Here is a 16,091-nt window from a genome sequence, read left to right as displayed (position 1 = left end):
GAATATTAATAACTTGAAGCGAAAATGGAATAAAGAGCATACATTAGAGACATTACTTTTGACTTAAGCAAGAATTTGTTTGCTCAAGTGATTTCTAATTATCTTAAGCAAATATTGGACAAAGAGTAGGCCCTTTTAGGTTGAGTAACTTGCTTAAATGAGATTGAATTTATTTAAGCTAAGTATTTTTTGCTTAAGTAAGTATTAAATGGCTTAAGCAAATCATCCATAGAGAGCAGAGTTTTTAAGTCTAACTATTTAGCTTAAGTGAATCACACCCACCTTAAGTGAATCAGGTTTACACATACTAATACAAATGATCAAAGCTTACATAAATATTGTATTTAACTTACTTTAACAAGAGTTTACTTTATTTTTAGCCTCTACATTTGAAAAAGAATTGAACATCTCCTTTAATTTGAATAGGTCATTATTATAGTCAACCAAGAGAGATCATGGAGAGTACCATTTAATCATGTCTCAAAACTCTATATGTTACGCTTGTAAAAAATTTAAAACATTTGACATATTTTGTTCTTATGCATTGAAGGTTTCTGAAGCAAATAATGTCAAGGTTGTTCCTAAAAAATACATTCTTACGCAATAGATAAGAGAAAGTTGTTCTAGTATTATACACTGTCAAGGGAATAATAATTGAAGGGGGTCTTAAACTTATTATCACACAATGATATTGATGACTACCTTCTAAAATGATTAGACTTGCATTTGAGGTATTTATTTCTGCAAAATATTTTCAGCTAATAAATGAAGTCTAAATGTTGTTCGTTGCTAGATCACACATTCAATTTACAAGTACAAAAACACTGAGAGTCACAACAATGATGTCTCTACATTAGTGATTAATGATGGTACACAAGCTAAGAATTTCAAACAACAACCAAGCATAAAAAGGAATAGGTATAGACAATTCAAACATTGGGTTGAGCTATAGGAAAAAAGGGGAAAAGAATGATTAGAGGTCAATCACAAAGCCAAGTTTGTTGAATACATATATCTATGCATATACCAATAAATAAGTTAATTTATACATTCTTATTATAACTATGTGTTTGTCAATAATTTAGGAATATGAACTCATACTTTATAAATTGTGTGAGGTATATTGTTCGACACCTTTGTGTTATTATTATTCCATGATACTTTCAATAATCATTTTAGTTTTACTATATATTATTGATTGTAAGATCATTTAACTTAAAAACACTTCAATTATATTTACTTATTTCTTAATATAATTTTTGCTATTTTATATGTTTTTTACGAATCCTTTGATGATACAACTCATTCAATCCTTGATCAACTTTGATTTTATTTTGAACCTTGTTTAGTTTATTCATGATTGGTGTATTTCTCTAATCATGTAAATGTATATTTTAACATTATATAAATGTATTGGTCTTTCTGTGATAAAAATGTATGTTCTTTAAGCTTGTATTTCAATTATAAATTTGAGCAACATTTACAATATATTTTGCATAATTCACTTAAGTCATTACAAAATTGTTTAAGCTAAATACCTTGTTCAATGTCAAGAATTCGCTTAAGTCATTTAATACTCACTTAAGTGAAACACACTTAGCTTAAGCAAATTCAATCTCATTTAAGCGAGTTACTCAATTTGAAAGGATTTGATCTATGTCCAATATTCACTTAAGAAAATTATAAATTACTTAAGTGATAAGTGTTTCGCTTAGGTGAATAAATTCTCGCTTAAGGCAAAAGTAATGTCCTAAAGGATAATATTGCTATTGACATTGATAACAAAGATAATATTTTAGGTAGTCATGAGATAACAATGGAGGTAGTGATTATCAATAATATTTATAGTGATAATAATAATTGTGACAATAACAACAACAATCCACAATGACAAGGTTTATAATAGTGATGATGATAAAAATAGATATTGGTAGTTCTTTGTAATAAAAGTAGTAAAATGATGATAGGTGAATAGTTATGGGGTTCCATGTAACACCCACTTTTTCATTTTTGATTAGTTGGTGAATTGATGATATTATGTAGGGTTAGAATGTGTTTAGGAATGATTTATGAATGTTTTGCTAGAAGTCTGGTGCAAGGGATCTCGCTCACTCAACCCAACTGTTACCTTGCTCAGGTGAACTGAGATTTCGCTCAGGCGAGATGAGTCGCTCAGACAAAAACTTTCAGGAAAAATATTCAACTCTCTATACGTCATCTTACTTAAGCAAAATTGGACTCGCTCAAGCGAGAATATCAGAAAATAGTTAGAGAGTACTGTCTGCATATCTCGTCCGGGCAAGATGGAGCTCGCCCAAGTGAGAATAGTCTCGCTCAAACAATAATCCACTAGCTCAAGAAAGAGCGTGCGAGGTTCAAGGGGTATTTAAGGGATTTCAGACGTGAGACTTGCATTACAATCCAAGAAACATTTCCTAACTTTTTTTCTCTGAACTCTCTCCTCTCTCCTCCCTCCTCTAGAGAGAAAATCCTCAGAAATTCCAAAGTTACTCTAAATCTGAGCTTGAACCTCGACTCTACAAAATTGTTGGTGAGTATCTCAAAGCTTAGTTCTTTATTTTTTCACCTCTATTTTTTTTGTTTTCTCTCTTCTGAAAAAGTACTCTCTGTAATGTGTAGAAATATCTTAGCTTGTTTGATCCCCTTTTTCACTAGTTATTTTCATTAAACTTATTCGCTGAGGTAAGGAGAGCTCTATCTCATTGCTGAAAACATAATATGTTTCTACTCATGAAAATGTTGTAGTGTAATATATGATTGTGAATAGATGATAGATTAAAATATGTTTCTCTGTGTTGTTAAGGTATGAATGATATCTATATTGAGTGTATATATGTATGTATGTTATGAACTAAGACCAGAGGTGACTAACTTCCAACAATGACTGATTAATGCATGATATAGTTAATGGAATTGAATAAAATAGAATGAGAAAAAGATGAATAATATAGTAAAGTGGTAATATCAACATGAATTATGATGAGAAATATGAGAAGAGAAGTGGAATGAGAAAACAAAAAAAATATAAAGAAAAAGGGAAATAATAAAGATAAGTGTGAATAGTTTAGATATACATTAGTTTAAGAGTTTGGAGGGGGAGAAAAGGGAAGGATTTGAAGGAAGAAGGAAGGGAAGGGAAGGAGAGAGAATGAGGTTAAACCCCTCTAGAGATAAAAACAGGTCATGCCGCCTGACAGGAGTTTGTGGCCTGACTTGGTTTAGACCTGATCTTTTTAATAAATAAACAAGACTTAGATTTTTTTAAAAGTCTGTTTAAGTAAACACGCCAGACCTGAGCTATTTATAAAATCTGTTAAGCCTGACAGACTATATATATATATATATATATATATATATATATAATTTAAAAATAGAACTGTTAAAATATATTTAAATAATAAAGTTATTTAATAATATATTTTTTATATTCTTAATTCTGTTCATATTAAATTAATATATTATGTTATAATTCTTTTTATTTATAATTATAATAAACATAAATTATATTTTATTAAAAATATTTATACAAGATTACACTTTTTCAATAATAAATTTATTAAATAATAAATTATCATATTTGCTATATTTAAACAAGTTAAAGAATAGTTAAGTCTTTGAATAGGAATAAGACGCAATCAAAATTAAACAAAATAAAATTTAAAAATAAAATAATAAATTATATTAATATATTTTTTATACTCTTAATTTAATTATTTAATTATTACATTAATATATTATATTTAATTCTTTTTCTTTATAATAAATAGAAATTATTTAAATATGAATTATATTTTATTCAAAACTAAAATTTTATAAAAAAAATTGATAGAAAAATAAAAAAAAATTAATATACAATATATATATATATATATATATATATATATATATAATAGGACTATATAGTAAATAATATAATTTTAAATAAATTATGTATAATAATATATACTTTTTATAATTTACTACACATTTTACCTTTATTGGTATAAATTTTTTGATTAAAATACTTATAAAAAAAATTTAGATACCAGGTCCATAGCACACAGCTACATACCTAAATATAAATATGTCAAATTTTAAATAATTCTTAAATATTATATTTGAAACTAAAAATATTTATACACGATTACACGTGTTTAAAAAATAAATTTATTTAATTATAAATTATTATATTTGTTACATTTAAACATGCTAAAGAACCTTTAAGTCTTTGAATAGAAATATGACACAATCAAAACTAAACGAATTAAAATTTAAAAATAAATATTAATATTCTATTAATAATTTTTTTATATTTTTAATTTTATTATTGTTAATATTTAATTATTATATTAATATATTATATTATAATTAGTTTTATTTATAATAAATAAAAATTGCTTAAATATGAATTATGTTTTATTCGAAAGTAAAAAATTATAAAAAATAATAAGAAAATAAAATAAAAAATTTATTATAATATATATTAATATATATATATATAATCATACTATCTAACAAATAATATAAATAATATAATTATAAATAAATTATATAATAATATATATTTTTTTAACTTACACGTGTTTTAATTAAATTATTGATTAATTTATATGTAATATATAAATATGTATTTTAATTTATTGTATCAGTAATATTTTCTATATTATATTAATGTTATAGTGTAGTTAATTTTATATTTATTTGTTAATTTAAAATAACAAATTAGTGAAACAAATAAAATTAAATATTTTATAATTATTTTTTTAATTTAATAGTTATTATTATTGTCATTATATATATATATATATATTGCATTAAGTTTAAATTTATTTATATTTTAAAACATAAAAATTAAATTTAAAACTAGTTAATATTAATAATATAGAATAAAAGGTAAAAATATAAAAATTTATTTTTCATAAATATTTTTACGATAACACATTAAAATAACTAAATACAATTTTTAATAAAAGTTAAATATAAATATTAATAAAATCGAAAGGGTTAATAAACTTTTTGTTTCTTAAAATGTATTATATTTTGACTTTTGTTTTTATAAAAATATTTTTTAGTTTTATATTTTAAAATATTATTAATTTTTTAGTCTTTAATTATTATTAAATAACATAATTAATTTCAATATTATTGTGTATTAAATTTTGAGTCAAATGTTATGTTTTTAGCAAATTTATTCAAGTGAAATAGAATAAAACAAATATTTTTGAAAATACAGAAACTAAAACGAAAAAATAAAAATAAAAATATGCTGTATTTAGTAGATAAAAAATATATTTAAGTCATCAGAACACGAGGACTAAGAGCAAACAAAGCATTTACCATTTCCCGTTTCCCATTTCCGTGTTGGAGCCCTAAACCTTACTTACAGACAGCGACAACGATGGTGTGCATAAGGAAGGCTACGGTGAACGACCTGCTTGCGATGCAAGCGTGCAATCTCTTTTGCCTTCCTGAGAACTACCAGATGAAGTACTATCTCTACCACATCCTCTCTTGGCCCCAACTTCTCTACGTCGCCGAAGACTACAACGGTCGCATCGTCGGTTACGTTCTCGCCAAAATGGAAGAAGAGACCAACGAATGCCACGGCCACATCACCTCCCTCGCCGTCCTCCGCACCCACCGCAAACTCGGCCTCGCCACCAAACTCATGACCGCTGCCCAAAACGCCATGGAACAGGTCCGTTACAAATTCGTTTCAAGTCTGTTAGGAGTTTGTTATAAATTAGTTACAATTTAGTTACGTGCAGGTGTTCGGCGCCGAGTATGTGTCGCTTCACGTGAGGAAGAGCAACCGTGCGGCGTTTAATTTGTATACGGAGACCTTGGGATACAAGATTCATGATGTGGAGGCCAAGTATTATGCGGATGGAGAGGATGCTTATGACATGAGGAAGCAGCTCAAGGGCAAGCAGATGCATCAGCATCATCATCACCACCATCACCATCATCATCACCATCATGAGCATGGTGGTGGGTGCTGTTCTGGGGAGGCTAAGGTGGAAAAGGCGGAGACCAAGGGGAATGCAAAAGCCTCCTGATTGTGAGAGCAAACTTGTTTTTGTTGTGGAAAAACTGTGACTTTAAGGCGTGGCTGAATTGTCATGTGTGAACTTGTTATAGATTTATTGGGTTATGAATATTGATGCTGGTTGTGCTGCTTCATGATGCTTGAATGAATAAGATTGCATTTTAGTGTTTTTTGCTGTTTTTTCATGGGGAATTATTTTGACTTGTTCTGATGATTGTGGTGAAGTTTTATTTACCCTTTCTATTGCTTAGGTTGTTGAGGGGCATTCAATGAGCTATTCGAGTTTTAAATTATGTTAGTTACTAGTGGGGACTGATGTCGATGATGGCAGAGTTGTTAATTGCACCATTTTTTGGCACTATAATGTCATGATGCGTGGAGCGGCCTCCAGCTTCTACTGGAGATCCATTTGTGTTGTGCTAGTCATAGCTGAGATATTGGCTGTTTGCAGCTCTCATTTTGTGGCTGTTGCGGCCACTACTGTCAACAGTTTGGCCATCAGAAGCAATTTCTTGGCCAGCCCGCTGTCTTCTGTCTGATCCCAGCCCTTTTCCAGCTGTCCCACCCTCTGTTTGCATCTCCATCATTTGACAGGAATTCTGCAATTGTGATAAGTGGGTGTTGTGAACCACTTCTATGGTTCTATATCCTTCAAAGAAATGAAAAACGCACTGTTTCCTCCTCTTGCTAATTCATTTCACTGGATCACTGTCCAAGTGCCTATATTTATTCATTTACTTTTCCTTTACTTTTAATATGTTAGACTATTGTTATCTTTTACTTGATAGACTTATTATTTGCCATTTTTCTGTGTGTGAGCAAATTTTCAGCTGCAACCATTCTCACTTTGTTGCTTCTCTTTACCCTGTTTGATTAAACTGCAATTCTTTATGATTTTTGATATATATGATGAATGTTCCTTAAGTTGAGTGTTAAGTATACATTAAAAATTAGCATTGTAGTGCTATCTTCAGTATGACAGAATGTTATCGCCTTGTTTGATCCATGTAGCCAGTTCCACTTAGTGGGAAAAGACTTGGTTGTTAGTGGTGATTTACCTCTCTATCTTCAGTATAGTTGCCTCTTCATGATCTGCTATGCCACTGTAGCATGTTTTGAATTGGCTGGTTCATGCCGCCAGTTGTAATTAATTTGTAGGGATGATAGAAATTGAGGATGAATATTGACATCATGTTACCGATTGAGAACTGTTCTTGCCTAGTTTTGGATGAACTAAAATGTGGGAATGATGATATTTTATTGCTGATGCAAACCAGATAAAAGAGCTGGGTGATTGTGGAGTATTTTAGGGGTTGTTTTGGAAAGGAAGTTTTGAAGGGGAGGAAAGGGGGATGGTAAATTTTCTATTTTAAATAAATAAATTTAAAATTAATTTTTTTTTAAAATAAAGGATATAAAATGATATATTAACCTAAACTTAAACTATTCATTATGTATTTATCATCATAAATGATATATAATTTTTTTAACTTAAAATTTAAAAATATGCCCTCCCTTCTCCTCCAACCCCTTCTCTCAAACAATACCTCTCTGCATCATCCTATACTCATTATTTCTGATTGTTACTAACACCTACAAAGAATGGGAATATCATTGTTTTTCATGAAAACATGAATGCAACTCTGATTACTGGTTCTTATCTGGATGAATTCTTCAGCCCTGGATGTTATGTCTATTTTACGTGGATTGCTGCAATTTTAAAGTTATGTACAGTGCGGCAAAAATTGAGAGTTGCGAAATCTGAAGAGTTAAACCAAAGTAGGCAAAAGAAGAACAGTGAAGACATCCGGTTTCTTCGAAACAATTTTTTTTTTCAGTTTTCTTATCTGTCCATACATTTTTCTTTTATATAATTTATAATATGAACATTGGCAGCTAATCAGCTCTACAACTTTATGGAACATTGCTTGACCCGTTGCTGGCACACTTACTCCAAATTCATGTCTTCTCAGATCAATTGGATACTTAGAACTCAATATGGATTTTTTCTTTCCTCTACTTTGATGCGGCAAACTTGTTCTTATGCATGTTCTGCTCTATTTATGAAGGTAATTTTGCTGAGGCGAACATCTACTCAGAATCATTGGATGGTTGCTTACTCGACGTATACTCAAAAATGGCTGTAATTTAAAGTGAGCTAGCTTTATTATATTAAGAGAGAAGACGTAACCTTTTTTAGTTTGTCAGCTTAGTAGAATACAAAAGTACTGGGCTTATTTGTTAAATACTTAAATTTGAAAAGACCTAAGCTTTGGAACACTTCCCAGTTCACCCTGGCATTTTCCATGTATCGAAACACAGTGAACGGATGATGTTGGTATTCTTTGAAATTTTCTTTTAATTTTTTGAAAGCTTTTTTAACTTTCAGATTTGCTGGACCTATCACTACCCTTAATTAGTTGTGTGCGTCTTGGGAGTATTACAAATATGGTTGATCGTGTTCGTGACCTCTTGATAAATCCAAAATAAACCATCACGAAACAAGTGAAAGATAATTATACTAAAAGCAGGCTTTTGCCATAACATGACTTTGAAAGAATACTTTCACAATCATGTTTCAACTATTTTGTACTGTGCTGGCCATGTTGCATTATGGTAACAGTTTTTCCTAAAGCTATGTTTCCGGTCATAATTACTATTTTGATTTTGACAAGCCAAACCTTCATAATATTGATATTTGGTTAATCGGAGTTAGGTGTTTTGAGGTTTAATCTTACACGTCATTGACATTGAAATTGATTAAAAATTATTTTTTCAGAAATCTTTTTTATTAAATAGATTTTTTTTAATAACTTTTAAGATTCTTCCGTTAAAAGCTGTTATCTACTTTTTTTTTTTATTAGTGCTTCTTAAAATTTTGTTTTCACATTATTAAACCACATTTGATGGTTTTTAGTTTGGTTTTTTACTATAAATGTTATTTTAATAATATTGTGTATATGATTTTTTTTTTTCTAATTTTTGTAACATTCTTAATTTCTTATTCAATATAGATAATAATTTATGAGGAAGAGCATTAAAGTGAGAATTTTTTTATATTTATAATTTAAAAAGTTAAAGAAAAGTAAAATTTATATTTCTTTTATTTATTTTTTATGAAAATTTGAAGGTATTAAAATTTTATATGAAATAGTTTTAAAATTTTGAATTTATAAATAGAGTAAAAATTAAGATTTACCTCTTGACAATTTACTTAATTCATATTATATACTTATAAGTTTAAAATATAGATGGCAATACTTTTTTCAGTAGAGTAAATTTTTATCTAAAATTGAATGTAAACTACAATTAAAAATAACTAACTATCAATTTTACAAATACATTTTAAATTATTATTTATAAAAAAATTTATCAAAATATTATAAATTCTAAAATTGTTATTAAAAGTGCTTACATAATCTTGTCAATTTAAAATAGAAACTAAATCAAAATTATTACAATTTTCAGACTAATTTAAATTCTAAAAGAGCAGTCTTTCCTATAACTTCACGAAGAGTATAATTCTAGGACACATTAGTCTTCATTTCAATTCCTAAAAAGTAATTATGAGGGTGAGTATTCACCGTTCCAGTAAATCCTTTATTTTATAAATGAAACAAGTCATACTAAATTATCATTAAATACAATATACACCAAAATAATGCTAGCTCATATATTATACTAAAGAATTTTCAGCAGATCAAGCATCATAACAATCACATCATTAATATTTCAAAACATACACTAAGATTATATCCTTTCATATATTCTTACATAGATCAAAATGTCATAATACATGTGTTATAATCATATTAATTGATGTATTACAATACATGTATTATATCTACACCCGTCGATGTATTACAATACCTATATTATAATCACACTAATCAATCTATTATGACTCACGTATTATAATCACATATCTCACAATTTCATTATCATTGTTCATAGGATCCCTTGAGGTCTTCTATAAGTATAGATAGTCGCTGGTTAGCCCATTACACAGATATAATGTATACAATAAAGGGTCTTTCAACGAAAGTATGGTCAGGAGTATTAGTCAGAAAATGAGTGTAAGACCATGTGATGCATTTGCATTCAATAGATTTTGTACACATAAGCGAATATCATTCACCAACCTACATATCCCCCAGACCTCCACAATCGGCTCCATATTCTATACTTTCAGTATCTCTGTAATTATCTATACACAATTTAGTCAATTTTTCATGACACATTTTCTTAGTAATTCTCAATATTCACCTCTATTTCCTTTCATCACTTTTCATGATAGTACAATTTTCACTCTTTTTCTTTTTCATCATAATACAATTTCACCATACCATGTCATTCATTACTTTAAACAAACAACCATAATCTCAACTCATATTCTAAAATGAAAAAGAGAAGATAATCACACACACGAATAGTCTTTCTATTATATGCAATCAATTTCACATCATACAAATCAATATAATATGCTAAAGGTTGGATACCTTCAAACTCAAATCAATCGTACAATTTAGAAATACATTGTCGGAGATCAGACTCTCTCAATTTTAAATAAAATCTTCTATCATAAAGTTTAGCATCATTCACAGCACACATATTATTCAAAATAAGAATTTATAATATTAACTATACATACATAATGATCGATAGTAAAATCATGAAACTTCTTAAAATGGTTTTATTTAGAGCTATGACTATGAGATTTATTTAAGTAGTTCCGGAAACAACCATATATTTTTCATGCCTAAAATTCTATTCTTAATACTAAGATTTTAAGAAAATATTAGAGTTCTATGATTCAAAATAAGAAACAAATGGAGTTTTCGAAGCAAAACACATAATAGGAGTTAGGGTTTGGAATCAACTTTCTTTACTTTGAAATAGGTCTCTTAAAACCAAAGGGATGAGAGCTGGTGTATCTAAGACCAATATCTCTTTAGGATTCAGAAGGAAGTGCAACATTTTGAAGGAGATGTTGTCCAAAGACCAAGTTTCTCCTATATATTACAAAGTAGAGTACTTTTAAGAAAGGAAAAAACAGAAATAGAAGTGAGATTGAAAGATTAAACTCCAAGAAACTTACTTGGGATCAAGAGGAAAGGATGTTAGAGCTCAAATTCGGAAGAGATTCAGGGTTCAAGAGAGTTTTATCGAAGGAAGGAAAGTAAGAGAGCAGGGAAAGAAGTGTGAGAAATGTTTCTCGACTTTCAATACAAGTTTTAGAATGAAAATTCCTTAAATATCCTTCAAAACTTATGAATTCTTGCTTGAGAGAGGTTATTCTTGTTTGAGCAAGAAAACCAAACAAAAATTGCTACTCTTTTGCTGATATATTTGCCGAGCAAGGGTATTTTTACTTGAGCAAAAACACGGTAGAGAACTATCCACTTATGTTATGAATTTTTGCTTACGCAACAAATTTCTTGCTTAAGTGAGAGTATAGATGAGAAAATCTAATTTATTCTTGTTTGAGCGAGAAAAATTTACTTGAGCTAAAAGGAATATTTTTTTTAATCATTTTTTTAAACTCTTCTATTTTTGTAAATAAAAAAATACAATTGAAAGTTTAGGATGTTACAGTTCTTTCTTGTGATCACTTATTTACTTTAATATTTTTATTTATTATACCTTATCTTTTTATCATGCTTTTACTTTAACATCCAATATTTATTATCACATCATGTAATTAGTTATATTGCAGTATGATAAAAATGTTTTTTTTTTCTAGTTTGATAGGTATTAAATGATTGTAAATAATTTTTAATGTTTTTCTCTACTATAATTATCTAACTTGTATTCTAACTGTATCATATTCATTAATTTCTTTATTAAAATTGATCACAAGTATGAAAACTTAGAGACGTGTGATATAATATTATTTTCAATTTTAACACATAATCCTCATCTAGTTTTTGTTAAAATTGTCATGCATATACTGTCTTTCTTACATTTAAGTGAAAATTTTTAGATTTTAAAGTCTCTATTCATAATTTAGGTTTAATATAAATCTTTTTTTTTATTTCTTAACTAATATTATGTCATTTGCGAAGAGTTATGTAATTAAAATTATATTTTGTATGTACCAAGTGATGAATCCATATTTTGACTGATATTTTAGCATAATTCTAACACAAATGATAAGAAAAATGTATAAAGAAAGCAGAAAAACTTAGAAAAAGAGAAGGAATTGAATTTTGTTTACATATGTAGTTATTTTAGCAATTGTGAAATTTTTGCTTAGGAATTAAGTTTTTAATCTTGTTTTTGTAGGAATAAATTGAGCAAGGATCATATTCATGGAAGTTTGATGACAAGGAAGAGGAAAGAAGCAAGTCTGGACTCCAAAAACTCAAGAATAAGAAATTGCAGACTGGGCGTGATCACTATTGTCAGTGAAAGTGATCACTTCAGAGCTCAAAGAAGAAGTGAAGCCTGGGCGTTACCACTATTGTCATCAAAAGTGATCGTTCCAGAGAGTCTTCAACTTGGCGAGCTGCGCGTAGTCACTTTTATCAGAAAAAGTGATAACGCGCAACTACCTTGGCTCTGCGTTGTCACTTTTATCATCAAGAGTGATAGTTCCAGAGAGCTCTCAATATCAGGAAAATGCGCGTGGCCACTATTTCTGGGAAAAGTGTTAACGCGCAACCAAAAACTCTCTGCGTAACTACTATTTCTCATAAAAGTGATAACGTGAAAATCTGGGAAATTTTATAAATACCAGAAGCGATTCGAAAAAAAGGGATTCTGTTCATTTTCAGTTTTTTTAGTTAGTTTCTGGATAGAGGAAGTGAGAGAGAGGAGTGGGGATTCAGATCTTGGAGCTTCACGAAGAGGAATTGGAGTGGAGCAAGCTTCCATGGCGTTTCTGAGTTTCTTCTTCTCTTCTTCTCTTTCTTTTTCTTCTTCTGCTGCCATGGCTGTGTAATTCATTCATAGTTAGGGATTGTAGATCTGAAATGAACATGTTGAATTGATTTGGATCTGGATTTCAAGCTTTGGAATAGATTGAGTGATTGATTCTGAACTTCACGTGTGAATTGAATGGAAATTTGATTAACTAAATTCAGAGGAACCTTTGTCAATGGAAATTGAATTTGTTCTTCAGATCTGAACCAATCACCGAGATTTTAGTTTTCTTAGGGATAAGGAACTTTGATCTTGCAATCTTTTGGTTTCTTACACTTAAAGCAACATTAAATTGAATTAGATCTAAGGAATTAGAATGGTTTAATTGAATGTTAGGTTCACTGAGTTAAGGAATTAACCTCTGAATAGTATAAAGTGAAACTGATTGTCATTCTTTCCAATTGCTTGTTAATTCAGAACTTTATTGATTAAAGATTGGAGTTTTGGTGAAGCAATTCCCTAGCTATGGTTTCTCCCTCTGTTATCACATAACTGTGTATTCATTGTCTTGTTTTCTACAAGTTCATTTTACTTTTAATTGTTCCAGTTTGCTGTTATTAGATGTTACCACTCTCCTTACAATTTCGAAAAAGCTTAAATGGTTATAATTCTATGAACTGATACTTGAATATAAATTCCCTGTGGAGACGATATTTGGATCTTAAATTTACTTATCACTTGCTGCAATCCTAGTGCACTTGCTAGTGTAGATTGCTAACAACAAGTTTTTGGCGCCGTTGCCGGGGAATTTTGCATTTCAATATCATTAGTAGTAGAAAAGTAACTAGATTGAGCATTTAATTTGTTGCTTTGCTTTCAAATTGCTTTCTGCATAATTTTACTGCACCTTGTGTAATATTCTGCATAATATTTCTGTCTGCTGCATAGAATTTTTACATCTTTGTTATCTGCATAATTTCAGTTTTCATTGCTCTTTATAGTTGTAATTGTCATTATGCATATTTGTACATGATTTTACAACTCTGCAACTGCTAGATTTAAGTTTCTATATGCTTTTACTGATAGATTTTGCATGAATTCTGTTGTACATTTCTGAATATCAATTGTGGTTTAATTTTGCTTCAACTGATTTGTATATGCGTGGTAAAAACAAGAATAAATCAATTCTGGTCTTTGATCCTGACATAGACATAACTTTGAGAAGATTGAGAAAAGAGTCTAGAGCAGAAAAAGCCATAGGGAGTGATAGTGAGTTAAAAGCTGTCCATTCTCCAGAATCTCAGAGTAATCCTAGAGTGAAAAGAACATCTACACCCTTGAGACAACCAAATCCAGCAATAGAAATGGCAGAACAAAACAGATTTAGAACATTAGGGGACTATGCTATTCCTAACATGCAAGGTTTTAACTCTTCTATAATTAGGCCAACTATTCAAGCCAACCATTTTGAGATTAAACCTGCCCTACTACATTTAGTCCAACAGGATCAGTTTGCTGGAGGAAATTCTGATGATCCTAACCTGCATATTTCAAATTTTCTGGAGCTATGTGACACCATAAGAATGAATGGAGTTAGTGAAGAAGCTATCAGATTAAGACTATTTCCTTTTTCCTTGAGAGATAGAGCAAAATGTTGGTTACAAGCTCAACCACAAGGAAGCATCACAACCTGGACAGAACTTGTGAATAAGTTTTTAACTAAGTACTTCCCTCCATCCAAAGCCGCTAAGTTGAGAGGAGAAATTACATCCTTTGTGCAGCAAGAAGGAGAATCATTGTATGAAGCATGGGAAAGATACAAAGAACTGCTTAGAAGGTGTCCACATCATTGTATTCCAGATTGGATGCAATTAGAGACTTTTTATAATGGGATGAATGCAGTAACAAGAACAATGGTTGATGCTGCTGTTGGAGGTTCATTAAATACAAAGTCTTTGGAAGAAGCTCAGAGGATTATTGACATGATGGCATCTTCAATGTATCAGAATTCAAACTTAAGGAACCAAGGAAGAAACTCCGGTCATGAAGCTAAAGTTCTGGAAACTTTTCTTGCACAAAATCAGCTACAAAATCAATTGTTTTCAGAACAATTAGCTGCCTTAACACAACAAATCAACAATCTGCAAACAGGGAGTATGCCTACCAGTCAGCTAAGTTGTGATTTTTGTAGAGGAAACCATGCAAATGGTGCATGTGAGGCATACACAAGTGAACCATAAGAGCAAGTGAATTATATGAATAATTTTCAGAGACAACAGCCATCATATCCCCTTGGATTTCAATTTTCAAATAATAGAACTCAGCAAAATTCTAATTGGAATAATCAATATTCTGCTGCAAAGAATTCTAATTCAAATTTTCCTTTTTCTAATGCAGGTCCAGCAACACAACAGCCTTATTTTCAGAGAAATTCGTCCACTCAACCTCAAGGAAATCAGAAATTTTCCAAGCCTATGAATGAGAGGTTGACTGAGATGGAAGAGACTATGCTGCAATTCATGAAGGTGACTCAAACAAGCTTCAAAAACCAAGAAACCTCCAGGAAGAAACTAGAGACACAGATTGGACAATTAGCTGAACAATTATCCAGCAGGGATGAAGGAAGATTTCCAAGCAATACAGTAATCAATCCTAAAGAGCAATGTCAAGCCATAACTACAAGGAGTGGAGCTGTAGTTGCAAGCCCTAAACCAGCAGAAAAGAAAATAAATGATGTAGCAAAAAGAAACATTGAACAAGATCTGCAACAAGGAAATTTTAAGCTATTGAAGAAAGACCATTCAGAAGAAAAAGAAAAAGTTCCCATGAATTCTGAAAGGAAAACCAAAAAGCAACTCTTTGAGGAAGCTTGTAAGCCAATAGACCCAGAAAAATACAAGAGGCTGCCCTATCCTCAGAGAGTCCAAAATCCTAAACAAGAGGAACAATTTGAAAGGTTTATGAATGTCTTTAAGAAATTACAAATTAACATTCCTTTTGCAGAAGCTTTGGAGCAAATGCCTTCATATGCAAAGTTCATGAAAGAACTACTTTCCAGAAAAAGGAAGCTAGAGCATGATAAAATAGTACCTTTGACAAAGGAGTGCAGTGCCATTCTCAAGAGAAAGCTTCCTCAAAAGCTGAAAGATCCTGGATCATTTAGCATTCCTTGTGAAAT

The 16,091-nt window shown here is 29.9% G+C and overlaps 1 protein-coding gene and 1 non-coding gene across 3 annotated transcripts; one reads left to right on the top strand and one right to left on the bottom strand.

Moving 5' to 3' along the window:
• Positions 1-5,327: 5,327 nt before the first annotated feature.
• LOC113854029 (N-terminal acetyltransferase A complex catalytic subunit NAA10) lies at positions 5,328-8,433 on the top strand. Of its 2 annotated transcripts, none has more exons than XM_027484834.1 (3): positions 5,328-5,698; positions 5,769-6,061; positions 6,301-8,433. In XM_027484834.1, the coding sequence occupies exons 1-2, from the start codon at positions 5,399-5,401 to the stop codon at positions 6,057-6,059; spliced, it is 591 nt and encodes a 196-aa protein (XP_027340635.1). In that variant the 5' UTR covers positions 5,328-5,398; the 3' UTR covers positions 6,060-6,061; positions 6,301-8,433. The 2 variants fall into 2 exon arrangements, with proteins under 2 accessions (XP_027340635.1, XP_027340634.1); XM_027484833.1 differs by having other exon boundaries at positions 5,339-5,698; positions 5,769-6,106; positions 8,119-8,237.
• Positions 8,434-14,661: 6,228 nt separating this feature from the next.
• On the bottom strand, positions 14,662-14,768 carry LOC113856775. Its single transcript, XR_003503008.1, has one exon. It is a non-coding gene; the product is annotated as a small nucleolar RNA R71 (small nucleolar RNA).
• Positions 14,769-16,091: the final 1,323 nt, after the last annotated feature.

This window comes from Abrus precatorius, unplaced genomic scaffold (assembly GCF_003935025.1).
Source record: "Abrus precatorius isolate BTA unplaced genomic scaffold, Abrus_2018 Scaffold11, whole genome shotgun sequence".
Classification (NCBI taxonomy): Eukaryota; Viridiplantae; Streptophyta; class Magnoliopsida; order Fabales; family Fabaceae; genus Abrus; species Abrus precatorius.
Note: the sequence above shows the minus strand (reverse complement) of the source record. Positions and strands in the feature narration are given on the sequence as shown.

Excerpts from the sequence above, each read along its gene's own strand:
- LOC113854029 (XM_027484834.1), top strand. The coding sequence starts at position 5,399 with ATGGTGTGCATAAGGAAGGCTACGGTGAACGACCTGCTTGCGATGCAA. Across the intron at positions 5,699-5,768 it reads CCCAAAACGCCATGGAACAG|GTGTTCGGCGCCGAGTATGT; the intron begins GTCCGTTACAAA and ends AGTTACGTGCAG.